Raw genomic sequence first — 16,858 nt, forward strand, 5'->3', positions numbered from 1 at the left:
AAGACAGACAAATACCCAAAGATTGCACATGAGATAAGCACCCAGTCCTCACTGCAACCCATCTCCCACAGTCCTGTGGGCTTCCAAACATGCTGGCACAGGGTTATGGCAGCAAAAACAGAGCCTTGCTGTGTTCAACCCCAGTGTGAAGAATTTTAGCTTCCTTAAAATACATTAAGGTGTTTCCATATTATCATTTAACACAAAGTGATTTCAAAATGTTTGGAGGCCTTCCCATAGAAACCCCTCACTAAACAGGACTTGCCAGGAATGATCCAGCAGCAGCAATTCCAAAGCACACATGCTGTCCTTGGTGTGACTAAGCTCACTCACCTGACACAGCAATAACTAGGGTAGATACTTCAGAGCAAAGACACTGCCATCAATCAGCTGAGACAAACTGTGCCTCTGCCTTTATTCCCACCCACCTACTCCAGTGTTCAGCTCTCTAATCACATGTCAGGAATGGAGGCTTTAAAAAAATGGAAAAGTAAAAGACAAGCAGTAAGAAAGGGCAGAAACAGCCCCACAGCAGAAAACTGCTGTGGGGAATATTGGTGAATATACTTCTGTATGGTGAGCATACAGAAGCTGGTCTTGGACTATAATAAACCAGTCAGATTTAGGAAGGAAGAAAAAAATTTAAGACTAAGTGTTCGGGAACAAGCACAAGCGAGGAACACTGGAAAGAAGCAGTGTTTCCTAAAAATATTTTTATCAGTCTAAATATTTCAGTGTATTTAGACAAAATCTAGTACAACACAAATCACATCAAAACAGGCAGTGAACTGACTCCAAAGTCATGGCATTCTGAAGGGAAAAAAAAAAAAAAGTTCAACGGAACATATTCTTCCCAAAATAGAAAATTACATCAAAGACTGAATGTGCTTTTATAAATTGAAAGAAAGGGAACAAACAAGTCTATAGACGCAACATCCTCTACAGATTGGCTGACATAAATTAAGTGAAAAGTATTCCTGCTACATACATTTCCAGAACTCTTCCAAGATACAACAGGTTTGCTATAGCAACATACAAATAGAGTTTGCCAAATACCCTTGCAATTTAATATTAACACACCAAACAAAAATAAAAAGCTACACTTGCCAGTTATTAGACTCAGGTAAGCACAGCAGAAATCCAACATATTTCTGATGAAGCCCTGGGTAACAGACATGAGATAGGAGAATGAAGAATTCAAATCTTCTTTTTCCCCCCATTCTTTTAACTTACTGTTTGCATTAAAAGTACCAAAAAGTAGCAGTTGCATATTCTTCTACAGAAGTTGTAGAGAGAATTTTAAGCTTATTTCCCACATAAGCAGAACTTGTGGGACACAGCAACTTCTCCTACAGGATCACTCAGTCCTCTTTCTGTAGCAGGATCAAATGGCCCTCTATTAATATTTCCTGGAGGTTCAGAATTTCCAGTCTGCACCCCCATTGCCCAAGGTGCTCCATACAAGCTGTTAGCACCAATACCAAAACCCTGCAGCTTCTTGCCTCAGACTAAACACCAAGCTGCAAGAAGAAGAGGCTGGGTAATGTCAACATATGTCAAGTCAGTGGTAAAGAACATTGCTATTTAATTCTCAGCAGGTCAGTGTCAGGACTGTCAAGCTTTTGTGCATGTCCAGGAGAGTTTGAAATTATAACATCAGCTTTGGTGATACTGGGAGAGCTGCAGAAATGTTGAAGAAAAGTACAGAAGAACAGAGCAAGTCATCCACTGAAACTGTTGAGTGAGAAGATGACCACTAACCCACATTCAACTCATCTCCTGTAGTAAAAGAGTACCAGACAAGGTAGAGGCAAGTCCCAGAGTTTTTGAAAAGGACAAACAGCTCAAACACTGGATGGAGAAAAGCAACCATAGATAAAAAGGAAGCCATAGAGAAGGAATGATAACAGCATCAAACCTCATTGTTTGCCACAGCATTCCCAGTGAACAAGATTCAGGCAAGGTCAGACAGGCATGGCATGGCAGCTGAAACACCAGGACAGCCCATTTCTAGCTGCATGCATAGGTGAAACAGGTGAGGCCCAGCACGTTACATCATTTATGTGCAGAGTCAGAGATTACACCCTCTCCCTATTTTCCCACTTCCTACAAAGGAGGTCAGTGACCTCAAGGTCTTTACTGCCCTAGCATTTCACAGGTTGATCAGCTTACATAGAACATTACGTTTGGCCTTCAGAATAGATGGTCAGACTATTCTGAATGACTTGAATGCATTAATCACCAAGAGACAGGATCTGGAGCCAGGACACAGATTACACCACCAAGAGACTGGCAGGATGCTAATAGCATCAGTAACAACTGACACAGGGGTGACATAAGACAACAGGAATAGCATCCCAGAACACAAAGCTTTCAAGGGTAGAGCTAAAAATAGATGTCTCTGAAAGAAATACTTAAGAGCAAGGCCAAGTGTTTAGTTTGGAGAAATATGACTGGAGCCCAGAGTCACACCTACACACAGGCAGCAGATAAATGTGTACCATCCATAAATAATGAGTGGACAACCACAGAGAAATCCCTCTTGAACACCCTTTTCTTCTCCCAGAGCTGCTGGGCACAGAAGGTATGTCACTTCAACAACAACAGAGCCAACACCAACAGGCAAGTCAAGAGAGGCCAGACTTCCAGGCTTCAGTTACGAACAGATCTAACATTTTGGCTTCAGCATAACAGAAGAAACAAGAGCCAGGTTGGAGAGGGTCCAGGAATAAACCAGAGAAGAGTAGTTTAATGATGCACAGTCTGCACTGTGAAAGGGGAGGCGGTGTGGAAGGAAGCTGGAGAGACAAGTGGGGTCAAGGATGCCAATAGATTTTTACTTTTTTCATTTCAGTCCTGCAAAATACTAATGCATAGTAAAGAAAAGTCAGGTAAGAGAACAAGGAAAGTGCTAAGAGCTGGAATAAGGAATATCTAGAGGATGCAAACAGTTGAATTAAAGGAGAGCTTCCTTTTCCACTTCCACTAAAAGAGATGTAGAAGTGGGAGCCAGTACATTCAGCCAGACTCTCCAGGAACAGACTAACTAGTGCAGAGAGAAACAGGAGACATGAGAGGAGACAAGGCCTGAGAAGCCAATCCAGCAGCAACCAGCACACTGGGATCCCAGCCCTGGCATCATCAGTTCTAGGCATAAAAGAACTAAGAACAAACACAGCAGTCATTGCTACTGTTGACACTGCTTCCAGCTGCTTCATGCACGGGAGAAGAGGGCCAGTCACATAGGAAAGGGAGAATGGAAGAGAGCCAAGGAGAAAAGCACAGGAAACAGAGGTGGCAATGACAACAGGGATGTGTTCAGGTGGAATACCTCTGACAAGAATTCCCAAAAGATTCTCAGTACACAGAGCTTTGAGAAATTCCTGAGCAAGACTGTCATGTTTGCACCCTCCTTCAACAGGGAGTAAGGGCTACAACTAACACAGAGAAAATTTACACAGGCATCTTACAGCTGAATCTTCAGCAGCTTTAACTCCTGAAAGCTTCAGTCTATAAAAACACAAGGCAAGGACAGAGAACTATTACTTCCTTTCAAAATTCAGAAATGCCAACCTAAAATCAATTGCATGTTGTTTGCAAGAGACATACCTTTCTTTTTTGTTTGATCTCTGTGTAGTCCTGAGTTGTCCTCACACTTTTCAAAGAGGACCAGGGTCACACAGATGTTTAATGCCACCTAGCTGACAGTAAAGGAGCACATTTGTTTCCTGTGCACCTGCTCACTAGTCAGTGGGCAAAGCAGGGAGCACTGATGTTGCCCAGATAGGTAGAATGTAGCTATTTCATAGCTCAAGTCAAGGTTGCTTGAAGAAGTGTAACTTTGCATTTTCTGTCTTCTTATTTGTGAGCATAACTAATAGATGTTTTTCAAATATTTGCTGAGAACTTCCATTCCACTGAGGAAGTCAGTCTGGAAATGCTCTAATTAAACCACTCCAAAGGGCAGACAAGTACCATGTACATACCTGCTCTCCTCTAGCAACTCTCTGGGGGTGGCTTAGGGGCCTCAAAATATTTTGTTCTTCAACGATTCAGTACTAGAGGTGAATTTACATACCAAGCCAGTGTCTCATCTGTATGGAATTAGATAAGAACACTTCACAGCTTGAAGCACTCCAGAACCAAAATATGCAGCACAATACAGAATGATACTTTGCAGCTGCAAGATGTCAGCTCCAAGTTGCAAACTTCTCTAATGATCCTTCTGCTACAAGGAGCCAGCTACATTCAATTAAAGACAGCAATGTAAACTTGGCCAACCTCCCCATGTAAACTACAGCTAATCAGCTGCTAACAAATTCCTGGCACTCCTGCAGTTGCGTCAAAGTATGTCTAAAGGACCTTAAGGTTTTTTTCCTTCAAGTGTCCACTTGCATGCAGCCTTCCCAGAACAATGTAACAGCAGCCAGCACTCCAAGTAGGAACAAAGTGTCAACCAGAATGTTCAACCTCAAAAAGTCACAACTCAAGAACATCTTCAGAACAGGCTGTCCACCCGGTGACTAACTTGTAGCATTCACTAAAAAAGGAAAATCAACTTAATGACCAAAATAGTCCACACCACTTTGTTTTTAGCCACTTGGGGATACTGGCACAAATCACAGTGGTAACAGAGGAGACAAAAAGTCCCTCGTTATTAAGTAACCTGGATTTATCCATGAGCAGAACTAGCTGGAGAAGCAGCCAGTGCTGGAATCCACCCCAGTGCATCCATCCCTGGTGAAAGCACAGCCACTGACAGTGGCTTGCTGGGAATGAAGAACAGGTTGCCATATGCTTTTAGTGGAAAAGCAAGGTATCTGTTTAATCAGACAATAAAAGCACAAGCCCACCAGAATACAGCACGTGCCAGACAGGGAATGGCAGGAAGGACTGTGTCAGGGCTGGTTCCACATATCTCAGTGCAATGCCCTTAAGGACATCCAGAAAGCCACACCAGCCACTTCAATACTTGCACTCTTTTCCAAACTGAAGGAGCTGTAAATGCCACAACAGCAGCTACTCTTCAGCTGGGCCAAAGGCAAAGCTTTTCCAATGCCACTTAGATTCCCAGGAGGAAGAGGCACACACTTTCACTGATCTGAGGAAGCAGGGAGGAAGAACATGGAGTTTTAATTCCACTTTTGAATAGATGATCCACAAATTGTTCTGACAAAGCCTCAAGTTAAGCACATTAGCCTAAAGGGACTTTCTATTGCTCATTCTGAAAAACTCCATCACCATAATCAGTTTTGGACTCTCATTCTCTTTTTTGTGCTACTGCAGTTAGTGAGGCACAGCTAGCAGCTGAAATGGGAGAAAAATGGAAAGCAGGTTCAGCCTCCTGCTGAACCATAACCAGGCACATCCCCTCCTGAGGGATGGGGGATTCTTATCCTTTTCCAGGAAGCTGCTTCCCAAGAATTCACTAGGCAGATTAACACAACAGACAAATATGAAAACAAGATTAAGGCAACAGAAGCTTTGCAGCCCCTATCTGATAGAAGCATCTACTAAGCCAAGTCTTCCAAGAACAGTTTTATACAGCCAAGGCTGACATGTTAGGATAACCAGCATTTGTTATTTCCTTCCAATTCTTTTAACAGTTGAACCCTTTTAACAGTTTTAATAAAAGCTCTACTTCATGAAAGATTTAAACAAAAGGTTTTCCTATTTTTCCATTAATATTACAAAAAAAGAAGCAAATTTAATTAATATACAGCAAAAGAGAAGTTACAGAAGAAACTTGACCATTTTAGACATCAAACAAGGCAGTCACTAAACAAAGCCACAACAAGAGAGAATTATCAGTTTTACAGCTTACACAGATACCATTATTGCCCACAACAATCCCCATTCTCTCCAAAAAGCTTCAGGCTGCCCTTTTCCCCTGCCAGTTTTTATGCTTTAAAACTCAGCCCCCACTTTAAAAAAGACACAAGTGGGTTAAGAATTTCTGTTCTTTTTGTCCCTTTGGAAAGGGAACCCTCAAGGCAGTCCTGCTTTTTCACACCCCACTCTGCATGGACAATGCAATTAGTCTATTTATTTCCATTTAAGATTTAGAAAGAGAGCTCCAAGCATTCATAAAATTAACCTTACAAGCAACACATCCAGCAGCATAATACTAATAGGCCAATCAGTTAAACTTAACCAACCAGCACCATTTATCACCTTTAATTGTATGATTCAGTCCATTAACAAGATGTTCCCAAATCAAATCCCAAAATAGATCTCCTCTATATTACTGCTACTGTTCTTGAGTCTCCTGCTAGGTGAACAGCATTTATCTTCAAAACACCTATGTCAGGGGGCCAAGTGTCATTTGCAGCTCTCTAGAGAGGGAGGGAGACAGAGCTGCATTAGGGTGGCTGAGAGGGTCAGTCAGAGTCTAGGGTGCTGCTCTGAGTTCTTTCTGCATCAGACTTGAATCCTCAATATTAGAGCTCACTTTTAGTCTTGCTTTCTCATTCTCTCCATTCCTGCCTTACCTCCTTCCCTTCAAAACAGTGATGAACTGAAAGATTATTAGTATTATAACCATGATTTTACACAAGGAAGTTTTCAAACAATTTTTGGTCGTGAAGAATGAGTGTCTCAAGCATGGATTTGCTCAGTTTTTTATGAGTCTGTACATTACTGTAAGAAAGTCTTTGCCTCACCTGGTGACCATGAAGAGTATAGAGAAGTCTTCCTTCTAGTAAGTCCAGAATCTTAAGAGTTGAATCACTGGAAGCAGTAACCAGATAGTTTCCAGAAGGATGAAAGTAAAGACTGTTGACCACAGAGGTGTGCACTAAGGATGGAAAAAAATGTATAATAGTCATCAAGACCAGTTTACATAAGCCCAAGGCAAAAGAATAAAATAAAGCACAAGCACATTCCAATTTTCTGTTATAAAATTTAACAGGAAAATTATTGTGGTGGAAACATTCCACAAAAGCTCTTCAAAGCACCGGAGAACAATAATAGTAACTCAATTCTTGTAAAAATAGGCACTACTTTACTGAAAGGAAAAAGGAAGCTTTGCCAGTTATTCTGGGAGATTTAATGCCACAAAAGCTTCCAGTATAGCCCCAAAATGTACTGTATGTGCAAGTGAACTACAGGATTTTGTGAGAGTTGTGGAGAGTTTTGTGGACATTGATATACTTTACTACTCTAGAGCTGCTGGTCTCACTCTCAAGTCACTCTAGATTAAAATCTGTATGTTAGGACCCTGAGAAGACTGAAATTACAGTGAAGACACTCAGAGTTGACACTGCACAGCTTCTTTTGGTTTACTATCTGACTCTAGCCAAGACTGGGGTTAAAAGAAACTAGGAAATAAGAGTAACTTGAAAATGGTCCAGTATAAGCATTTTCTCCTCAGACACCCTATTTGTCTCACCAAATACAATATTTAAAACAAATACAAACAGACAAACTATCCAGAGTGTGAACTTGTAATAAAGTCATTTTCCCTGCATGAAGATGAAACCCAAGTTTTATTTTGAAAAAAAGCTAAGGAAAATGTTCTAGGAGAAAAGTCAAACTTCACTGAAGTTCAGTGTAACATTAAACATTTAATACATGACTTTTTTTCCTTCCCCAAACTTTTATAAAACAGGCTATTGAACATATTTATTTATGGGAACACTCAGTACTTCACATATGCCCAGCTTCCTGAGTGTATGTGACATTACAGAGTATTAATATGCCTGAGGAGGGATTTAACCATCCAATTATTCTTAATTATACTATATGCCCTCCAAATGTTCTGGTATCTCAAAACTACTACTTCTGATACATCACACCCAACTAAATTTATGTTCCGTTGAGAGTCTGCTGTGCATTTTGAATCCACACTGCATGCTAAGAAACCCCTTAAAATACCATTTTAAATACATTGGAACCCAGTATTATTTTTGCATATGTGGATTTGAAGCAGATAGCTAAAATAACCTTGTTCAATTGTAAAACAGAATGTCTCTACTTTTGAAATTCTCAGGAACACTAAATACCTCAGCTAAGTTCTGAACACAACTCCTCTTGACCCAGACTGCTGCAAAACATGGAAGAAAACCTTAACAGAGGAAACTTCTAAACTGTTATTCTTGTTGGTGAATTCTGTCTCTATCACACAGCTAGATCTTCTTCTATCCCCAACCCTGTATCATGCTATATATTAAAGGACAAAAAGGTCTGTGTGGAGTTTTTTTCTTATGAAAGAGTGATATCTTCCTCTCCTGAAAATCTTATTCCGAGCAATTTGTAATATTCCTCACCCCCTTAGTGTCTATATTCAGAAAAATGTAAATGTATCTTGTCAACTAAGGAAAGTCCTGAGAGGAATCACATCAGAAATAGAAAAGGTTAGCAACATTTCACATCTTCCAAGTTCCAGACAGTAAATGAAGTATTTCCAGCATCACAAAAAAACCTTTCCATAATGGAAAAAAGTCACACAGACTGCAGCTGCATAAGAAGTTGCAGGTTCTGTGCCCAAGGACTTCTGGGCTCTTGTAAACTCGCAGAAAAGTTCATCTCTACTGTCAAAGCAGCTCATAGCTCCCACAAAACCTCTCCAAGCCATGACACCTTTCCAAAAAAAGTGCCAACACATCCTGTCACCTCATTTGATTCCATGCTGCAAACAAGAAACCCAGTGCAGCTCAAGGTGTTATCTCCCAGTGACTTGCTGCTACAAGTCCACCCTTCTGCCAGCCAAGCCCTAGCAAGGTAAGGGCCTCTTAAGGGACTCACACTGAGGATTAACAGCTAAAACTGAGTCCTCCCAGCCTGCACAAAACTGTCCTAAGCCTCAAAAGACTTCTTTTATGTAATGCAACTCTTAATAATCACCAGGGAGAAGATAAATTAGGATGAACTTGACACAGCCATAGTCTCTACTGAACAGATAGCCACCATCAGCACCATCCAAACTGGATAATAGCACCAATTTTTATTTTTTTTTTTTAAACAGGAATAAAAAACAGGTTAGAGTTGTTTCCATAGACCTGCTACAGAGGTGTCCCATACACAGCTTTGGACAAGGAAAAAATGTCAGGCAATAAACATTGGCCATTTCTGTAGGGGCTGTACAAAACCTGCTGTACAAAAGAGTCAGTGCCAAGCAGAGAACCGAATAAAGCATCTGTGTGTTCTCCTGTACAGTAAACGTGACCAGAGCATACTTTGCTTGGCTCAAAGAAAAACACACCACACAAAAGGTTTTGCAGCTTGCTCTCTACTTCCAACTTTCATTTACAAATGTCACAGTTGGAACAAGTGCTGGCAACAAGAGCAACACTGCTAAAAGACTAATCAGTGCTGGAAACCAGCCCAACCTTAAGACGCAAGAGCCCGAGGCAGGGCTACTCATCTATTAACTCCTCCAAGCAACTCCATGTTTAAAATGGATTCCCTGGAAATCAGGCAGCAGCAGCACTTTCTGAAGGCACAGATGCCATCTAGTGGGACAGGACTAGCAGCCTCACAGGGGAGCCACAAAACTAAACCAGATTTAGCCAAAAGGAGGCGAGTATAAATCCCCAGAAGGGCAGGACTTACAAACATATCTCCAGAGCATGTTACAAACACATCAGTTTGTGGCCACGGGTGCATGAAGTGACTGCAAAAAGCCACCATGTCAATTCAAGGTTTCTTCAGCTATTATTACTATTTTTAGTTCAAAGTTTAATACACAGGATTTACACAGTAGCTGTTAAAAATAACACTCACCCCAGGAAAACAATCACTTCAATAGCAAGGGTGTCACACTAAAATGCCATTCAGTAAGGGTGGGATACCAGGGAAATATGCCATTCCAAGACAAAAAATAAACCTGGCAGCCAAGCCTAAACCACATTAAATTTGGACAATTTAATAGCAGCAAGTGGAAAGCAGGAAGAGATTACTTTGGAGCCAAGTTACATTGTGGCTGGAAACATGCACTGCAGATCTTGCCACCATTGAAAAGCTGATAAAGCAGGTTAAAGGACAACCTGACACTGCCCAAGTATTTAAAAACACTACTGATTTTAGCAACAAGACTTCAGGAAGGCGTTTCCAAGTTTTGATATGGGCCACAAGTTAACAATACTTATTACACAAATTGCACGCTCAATACTGACTAATTGGAACAACAGTCATCAAAAAGTTTGGTTTCTATCAGATTTTTTTAACTATCAGAGAGCTGGGAGTGACTGTGATCCAGAAGAATGACAAACTGTCACAGCAGGAACACACAAAAGCTGAGGCTGAGGGCAGAAAGAACACACCAAGCTCCAGCCCTACGTCTGATCTGCTTTACAAGCATGTCAGAAGCAGTTCCTCAGGGAAAGTGAAGTTTAATAAATTTAAGTTTAATAAGCTATCAACACTGGAAACAGTGCTTGAGTATGTATTCATCCTCAAATATCACAGCAACCTTAAAAACTGTTATTAGCAAAGAAGAGTCACATTTCAGCACAAGAAACTAATGCACAGAACAGGTCAATCAATCTCAAAGAAGCTGGCAGATATGGGAAAGTACCTTTTCCTATCCAGATCTACCAAACAGCAGCACTAATCAGTGGGACAAGAACAGGAAATGGGAAGAGATGCCATTTGGCATCATGAAAGCTAAATATGGAAACTGAAAAACAGAGTCTGGAAAAGGAACCATGAACATCATCATAGAATAGAACTGCAATTGATTGTTTTAGATTTTCCTTTTTTTTAACTTTTCCTGATTTTCTCATTAAAGAACCTAACATTTTGAACTGCTGGAATACAATTCTGACTCCTCCTGTAGGCTTACTCAGAGGCAAAGGCCATGCCCTTTTTATTGCATACCACCCTCTCAATAACACTGAATAGGAGCCAAATGGCATCACAGCTAAGACTCATGCCCACCTGCAACACAGGTCAGCTTCAGAATTAGTTCTGGAGCTAAACACAAAGCAAAACATGACATCTGGTGAAGAAAGGCTCCTGCTGCAGGCCTAACCCAGTGTCTTCTTGGAAAAGCAGCAGCTGATGGAGAAACAATCCCTGGACTTCAGAGCAATTAGCATCAATACATGGAAAGGTTGAACTCCTGTAACTCTTGACTTGCCTTGGTAATGCTGAAGCAGCCTGTTCATCCTGACATCCCACAGCTTCACCGTGTTGTCCGTGCCCCCTGCGGCAATGCAGTTTCCGCTGGGATGGAAATCCACGTGGTTCACAAACCTGTCAATGGCAATCAATCCCAACTGCTGATGTTCAACTCTTGCCAAAGAGCAAAAAAGCCTTTTCAACAAGGGAGGCTACATCATGACTCACTGAATATCAAGGAAAGGAGGAGATGAAATTTACTTTGCTGAATTTCTCTTAAGACCTTGCTTGTAACCCGAGGCAGACTGCAGGCTCCTACCTAAGCACATGTTCAGCAGTTCACATTACAGGTGTAGGAGCTGTAGACACAAACCTACTGAAATCTGATGGATCCAACTGTCACAACAACATTTTCAAGTCTTCATTTAATGTTTGCATAATATATGTCTTCTATTAAATTAACATTATTTCCAGAGTGATGTGTACAAGACTGAACAGAGATTTTTCTTCTGTTAATTACATCTAAGATGGAACTCAGTGAATTTGTGCCTGATGAGGCCAAATTTCCTTCTGGACATGAATCAAATAAATTTTTAATTTGAACAGATGAATAAAATAAAAGCTTCAGCCTCTTCTGGGAAAGATACCTTGTAACTCCTCACCAAACAAACTGGACAAAATTAATTTTCTTTTGAGTATTCTTGTAGCAAGTGCTGAAAAAGTTATTTCAATTGGTTGTTTGGACAAGACATATACTTAAGAGCACTGAAAAAAGTGATGTCTGAATTTGTCTTACCTAGAAAGAATGCAATATTGCACTAGAAATCCAGTGCAGCAATAAGTTAGGGAGATTCCAGCCCCAGTTCTCTGAAGAGCTCTTTTATGTTTCTGAGTAAATTATCTTTTGCTGTGGTTCAACACTCAAATGTAACAGCTATTTTATCTGAATGCAAAGTGGGGTTTTTTAATAACTTTGTTATTTAAAAACGTGAAGATGAATCAAAGCATCCAAGTGCCATTCTGTCAGTAGATTTCTGCACTTTTAATTTACGTCAACTCAGAGCAAAATAAAAGAAGAAATAAGGAATTTAAGCATCTCCAAAAATAAATAAGCACAAATAAACTGAGGATTGATGTGCTGGACAGTCACTGAAATAGAACCTTCACAGTACTAACCTTGAGCAGTCAAAGGGGCCAGGGCAATTCTGATCTGGACCCTCAGACTGGCTACTTTTGTAAGAGGTGCTAATGGTTTTCTAAGCTGTTTTATAATTGCCAAGACAGGGACCTCTGAACCTCACAAACTGGGTGTAAATTCCCCACTTCAGACATCACCACCAGGTACTTACCCTCCATGCTCACAGAAGGAGTGAATGCATTCTCTGCTGTTTTTGTCCCACAGCTTGACAGTTTTATCATCACTGCATGATGCTATCAATCGTCCATCAGGAGAGAATCTAAGGCAACAGTTACAGCAAATAAGAAAACCCCTCAAATAAAAGGAGTACAGGGTCAACTGAATTTTGCCAGGTGTCAAAGTATGCTGGTAAACACATCTCACTTTTCAAGAGGTCACAGAGGCATCAGTCACAGTGAAAATCCAATCATTAAGTTGAGGGAAAAAGAAGCAAGGCCTAAGTACTCAAACTATCCCTAACTCCATGAGCATGTAAAATAACCCTCAGAAAAGTCTTGAATCTGACTTAAGATCTTGTGTCTTGTTTCAATTTAAGTGTACCTTAAGTTGTTTCTCTGCCCTGATTCAAAACAATTCCTGCCTTTGACACAAGAGTTCAGAACAACACAGTCACTCACAAGAAAACAGCTGCAGCAGAGCTTTCATCATTCCAGTGCCTTAGGAGAATATATTAAGTTCCCATCTCAAAATATCATATACAAGACAGGTACATATCTCCCTTCAGAGGCATACACATTACAGAATCAGGACTTGAGTCTCTAACTACAGATCATCAGACATACTGGAAAACCATCCTTTCTGCTCTTCCTTGGGGATCTATAATGCTACCAGCCACTGCCACCACCACATTCCAGAACTGTAGTGAACTTTTCATCTATGGAGGAACCACAGCTTTATCCTAGATACACATATGCATAAATAGCTCCTTGAAACCAAACCTGAAACAGTTTTCAGGAAATAATGTTATCACCACAGCAGTACTTACAGCATTTTGGAGGCAGCACAGGTAATCATTTTAACAAAGGGCATGACAAGTGTAAAGAAACTAAGCTGAAATAACAGTATAAACCTTTTTTTTTTTCTATTAGCAAGACACAGAATTCTCTGTACCAGGTAAAAACAAAACACAGAACAAATGACATAGCAAGTCACTCTCTGTTTGAGAGAGATTACTGGAGCAAGACAAAGTGGGTGCTGACTATTATTCAAAGGATGCCTCTGCAGGTCAGCAATATATTTCAGTCACTAGACACACCTGAATCACCCTGAATAGAAATGTGTTGCACCAGACCATGGCACTGAGCCTCTGCTTTGAAGGGATAAATCTCCATCTCTGTTCATCAGAGAGTCACACTCACCTGGCACAGCGAACCCAGTTGATGTGCTGGTTCAGTGAGAACAGAAACTTCTGCCTGTGAACTGTCCACACTTTGATTGTTTTGTCATCAGAAGCTGTAACTAAGGACTGGCCATCGCTGGAGAAATGAACACTTCTCACAGTTCCTGTGTGAGCCTTGAACACAGTGGATTCTCCTTTGCTACACAAAAGAGAAGAGCTCTTTAAAATTGCACAACAGGGCAGCAAAGACATTCTGTACCTGAAAACACAGAGCTGCTGTATGCTGAGCAGTGCTAGTAACCACCACTTTATGAGAACTGCACATGACCACATTAGGATAAAAACATTGATCAATCCCAAACTTGCTCATGCTCCATGAGCAATACAGAACACATAGCTAAAACCAGTTGCTCCAGTTCCATGTTGGAGAAAAATCCAACAGGAAACAGCCCATGTTTCTTGTATAGGGGGAAAAAATGCTACAGCTAACTTGTGCAACCATTTAAACACTTATGAAAACATCAGTGTAAAAAGACACTGAGGTACTGTTAGCAGGTCCTTTGCTGCAAGGCAGGCAAGCACCTCCTGTAATGGTCCATACTCAGCTGGCCATTCCAGTGCCACATCACACAAGAAATAACTCAACTGAATTCAGCACACCTGATGCTGTACAGCTGTGAGTAAATTGCCATTAACTCGGCCAGGGAAGACAATTCAAATGTGTTCATTTTTCTTTACACATCATTTCCAAATAGATGCAAGAGGCATTTTTTTTCTGGCATATAAACACAAGGCATATTTAGAGATCCAACAAGTTTATGGAACTCTTGGTCCAAAATCTGCCTCGAGCATGTACTGTACCAGCAGGAGCTCCATAGTCACAGACTGAAGAGAAGAAAAAGACACAGTGGTTCTTCTTTTCCCTGTCCCATAGCCAGAGAACTGCTACAAAAAAGTAAGGAGAAATTCCAAGCCATAGTTAAACACAAAGAGAGGCAGAAGGGAACAGGTACTCACACACTAGGGATCCACAAACGCACTGTTTTGTCTCTAGAGCCTGAAGCCACAAGGTGACCAGAAGGTGAGAACTGGACACACAGAACTGCATCTTTGTGGCCCACAAAGCGATAGGCTCTCATCTGAGGCTTCATACTCCAGATCATCAGGCACGAATCCATTGAGCCACTGACTGAAATAAAAGAGGAAAAACAAAACTTGCATTAGTTCTCCAATTACACTAAAACTGCATTTCACACTTAGTTCACCGTCATAGTTTCCAGCAGCCTCAAGACACTGCCCTTCAGCTTCACTAGTCTATTGAAAGCTGTATATTTCATTATTGTCATGCATATAATTTCATTAGTAGGTCAAAAAAACCAAGGCCAGTGATGCATTACTTTAGACTGACAATTTACTTCCAAGAGTCCAGCCATGCAATAGCTTCAGAGGCAGAAGCCACACAGGTTGTAAATCTTCCACACACTCAGGAAATGAAGGTTATCTCATCACTTTCTTATTGGCAGAGGCAGGAATCAGCTGCAGCAGGTAAAATGTCACTACAGAGCAGAAGGTGAGTTGGGGACTTAAAAGCACCCTGGCTACATCTTCCCTCCAACACCTCTCCCTTGTGGCAAAATATTGACCACAGTCAGTTCAGCAGTTCTTCACAACATATTAAAAACATAAGCTTGCAAAGTGAGTGGAGCAGTGCTCAATTTGCTGTTAGCAGGAAGCACCAGCAGGACCTTTTCCTGTTGCAGAGCTCAGGAACCTCCACTGCTCCACCCCCCAACTAAAGCTAAGCAGCTCTTCATCCTCTGGCCATCAAAACACAGACAATTTACCCAATTGTTTCTTAGTGCTACTGAAGTCCACACTAGTGACAGCATCTCTGTGGCCTTTGAAGTGCCTCTCCAGTGATGGATCTTCCTAGAAGACAAGAATGTTCAGACACTACAGATTTAAGAACCATCTTCGCACAATAAAATCACATTATATTTCTTCTTTATATTTATATTTTTTTACATATTCACACTACAAAAAACAGGTAGAGGCAAGAACTGTTGTACAGGCAACTGCACAACACAAAACACAAATTTCACATATACCATAAATTTTAAAAGAAGCAAATTATCCAAGCTGTTATTAGCTTGGCTCTTGAGTGACCGCACAAATCCCTCATGCATTTTTACAACACGCTGCTGGCACAGAAACTCTAAAGCTGACTGCAGGGCAGATAAGCCATTTCCATGATCACCTGAGCAGGCAGCCAAGCTCAGCTTTGTTCTGACAGCTGCTCATCTCAGCTGAGGTGTAGCCAAGAGGCCACTATTTGCACAGAAGAGGCAAACTCGCAAGATTTAACACACCTGGTGACACAAGCAGGAGGAATGAGAACTGCAGCAAAACAGACTAACACACAACCACAGCACCTTGCTGCAAAGGCCAACAAAAGCCTGAGGTCAGGCAAAAGTCTGCAGAAAACTGCAAGGGGTCTTAACACATGGAAACTGCCCAGAGTTCAGGACAGGCTGATCAGCCTTCAACCCCTGCTCTCACACGCATTGCCCCCGCCTCCCTGGCAATGCCCACCACAGCCTCTTCTCTCAGGACTTGACCAGAGCCCCTGCTCAGACAAGCCCCCAACCCAGAACAGGGCAGCCCTCCGCAGACCAGCACGCCTCCAGCAGGCTGGGGGTGCCTCTCTCCACAAACACAAACCAACCCCAACTGCAACAGCACCCCAGACCCAGGGCGACAGCAGCAATAAGCTCCTCGAGCCCCTCTGTCCCCAGCCCCACAGAACACCTCCTCAGCCCAGCACTGCTTCCCTCCGCCACCCCGGCCTTAGAGCCCCCCACAGCACCAGACACCCCCGGGCTGCCACCAGCCCTGCCTTCCCCTCTCACTCTTCCCTGCACAGCCACAACCCTTCCGCCTCGGACACAACGGCCCAAGGGCTGCTGCCGCCGCCACCGGCGCTCAGCGGCAGTGCCCCAAGCACTCCGAGGGGCCCCGGCTGCGCCGCAGCGGCCTCGCAGTGGCTGTTCCGGGCTGGCCCGGCCGCTCTCACCTCGCTCAGGGCGGCCATGATGCCCCGCGGCGGCCGTTCGGTTCCCGCGCCGCGCGCGCCCCGTAGCGGCGGCCCCGCCCTCAGGGGGCGGCCCGGGCGGAGGGGGCGGGCCCGGGGCGAGGGGGGCGGGCCCGGGGCGAGGGGGGCGGGCCCGGGGCGGGGGGGGCGGGCCCGGGGCGGGGGGGGC

At 42.5% G+C, this 16,858-nt stretch overlaps 1 protein-coding gene across 2 annotated transcripts in view; it reads right to left on the minus strand.

The window, feature by feature from the left end:
- POC1A (POC1 centriolar protein A) overlaps window positions 1-16,795 on the minus strand; it is a 69,386-nt gene extending 52,591 nt beyond the window's left edge. Inside the window, exons 1-7 of one of the 2 annotated variants that reach the window (XR_013775749.1) lie at window positions 16,672-16,781; window positions 15,443-15,527; window positions 14,616-14,787; window positions 13,618-13,797; window positions 12,411-12,518; window positions 11,081-11,196; window positions 6,663-6,796 (exon numbers count right to left, since the gene is read on the minus strand). Coding sequence is in view for 1 of the 2 variants with exons in the window: in XM_079317310.1 (XP_079173436.1) it covers window positions 6,663-6,796; window positions 11,081-11,196; window positions 12,411-12,518; window positions 13,618-13,797; window positions 14,616-14,787; window positions 15,443-15,527; window positions 16,672-16,689 (813 nt within the window). In the remaining variant the exon portion in view is untranslated. Of the gene's footprint in view, window positions 1-6,662; window positions 6,797-11,080; window positions 11,197-12,410; window positions 12,519-13,617; window positions 13,798-14,615; window positions 14,788-15,442; window positions 15,528-16,671 lie in introns of both variants that reach the window. The other variant, XM_079317310.1, reaches the window with a different exon arrangement.
- Between the last annotated feature and the right edge of the window lie 63 nt (window positions 16,796-16,858).

This window comes from Erithacus rubecula (genome assembly GCF_903797595.1).
Source record: "Erithacus rubecula genome assembly, chromosome: 13".
In the NCBI taxonomy this organism is placed as follows: domain Eukaryota; kingdom Metazoa; phylum Chordata; class Aves; order Passeriformes; family Muscicapidae; genus Erithacus; species Erithacus rubecula.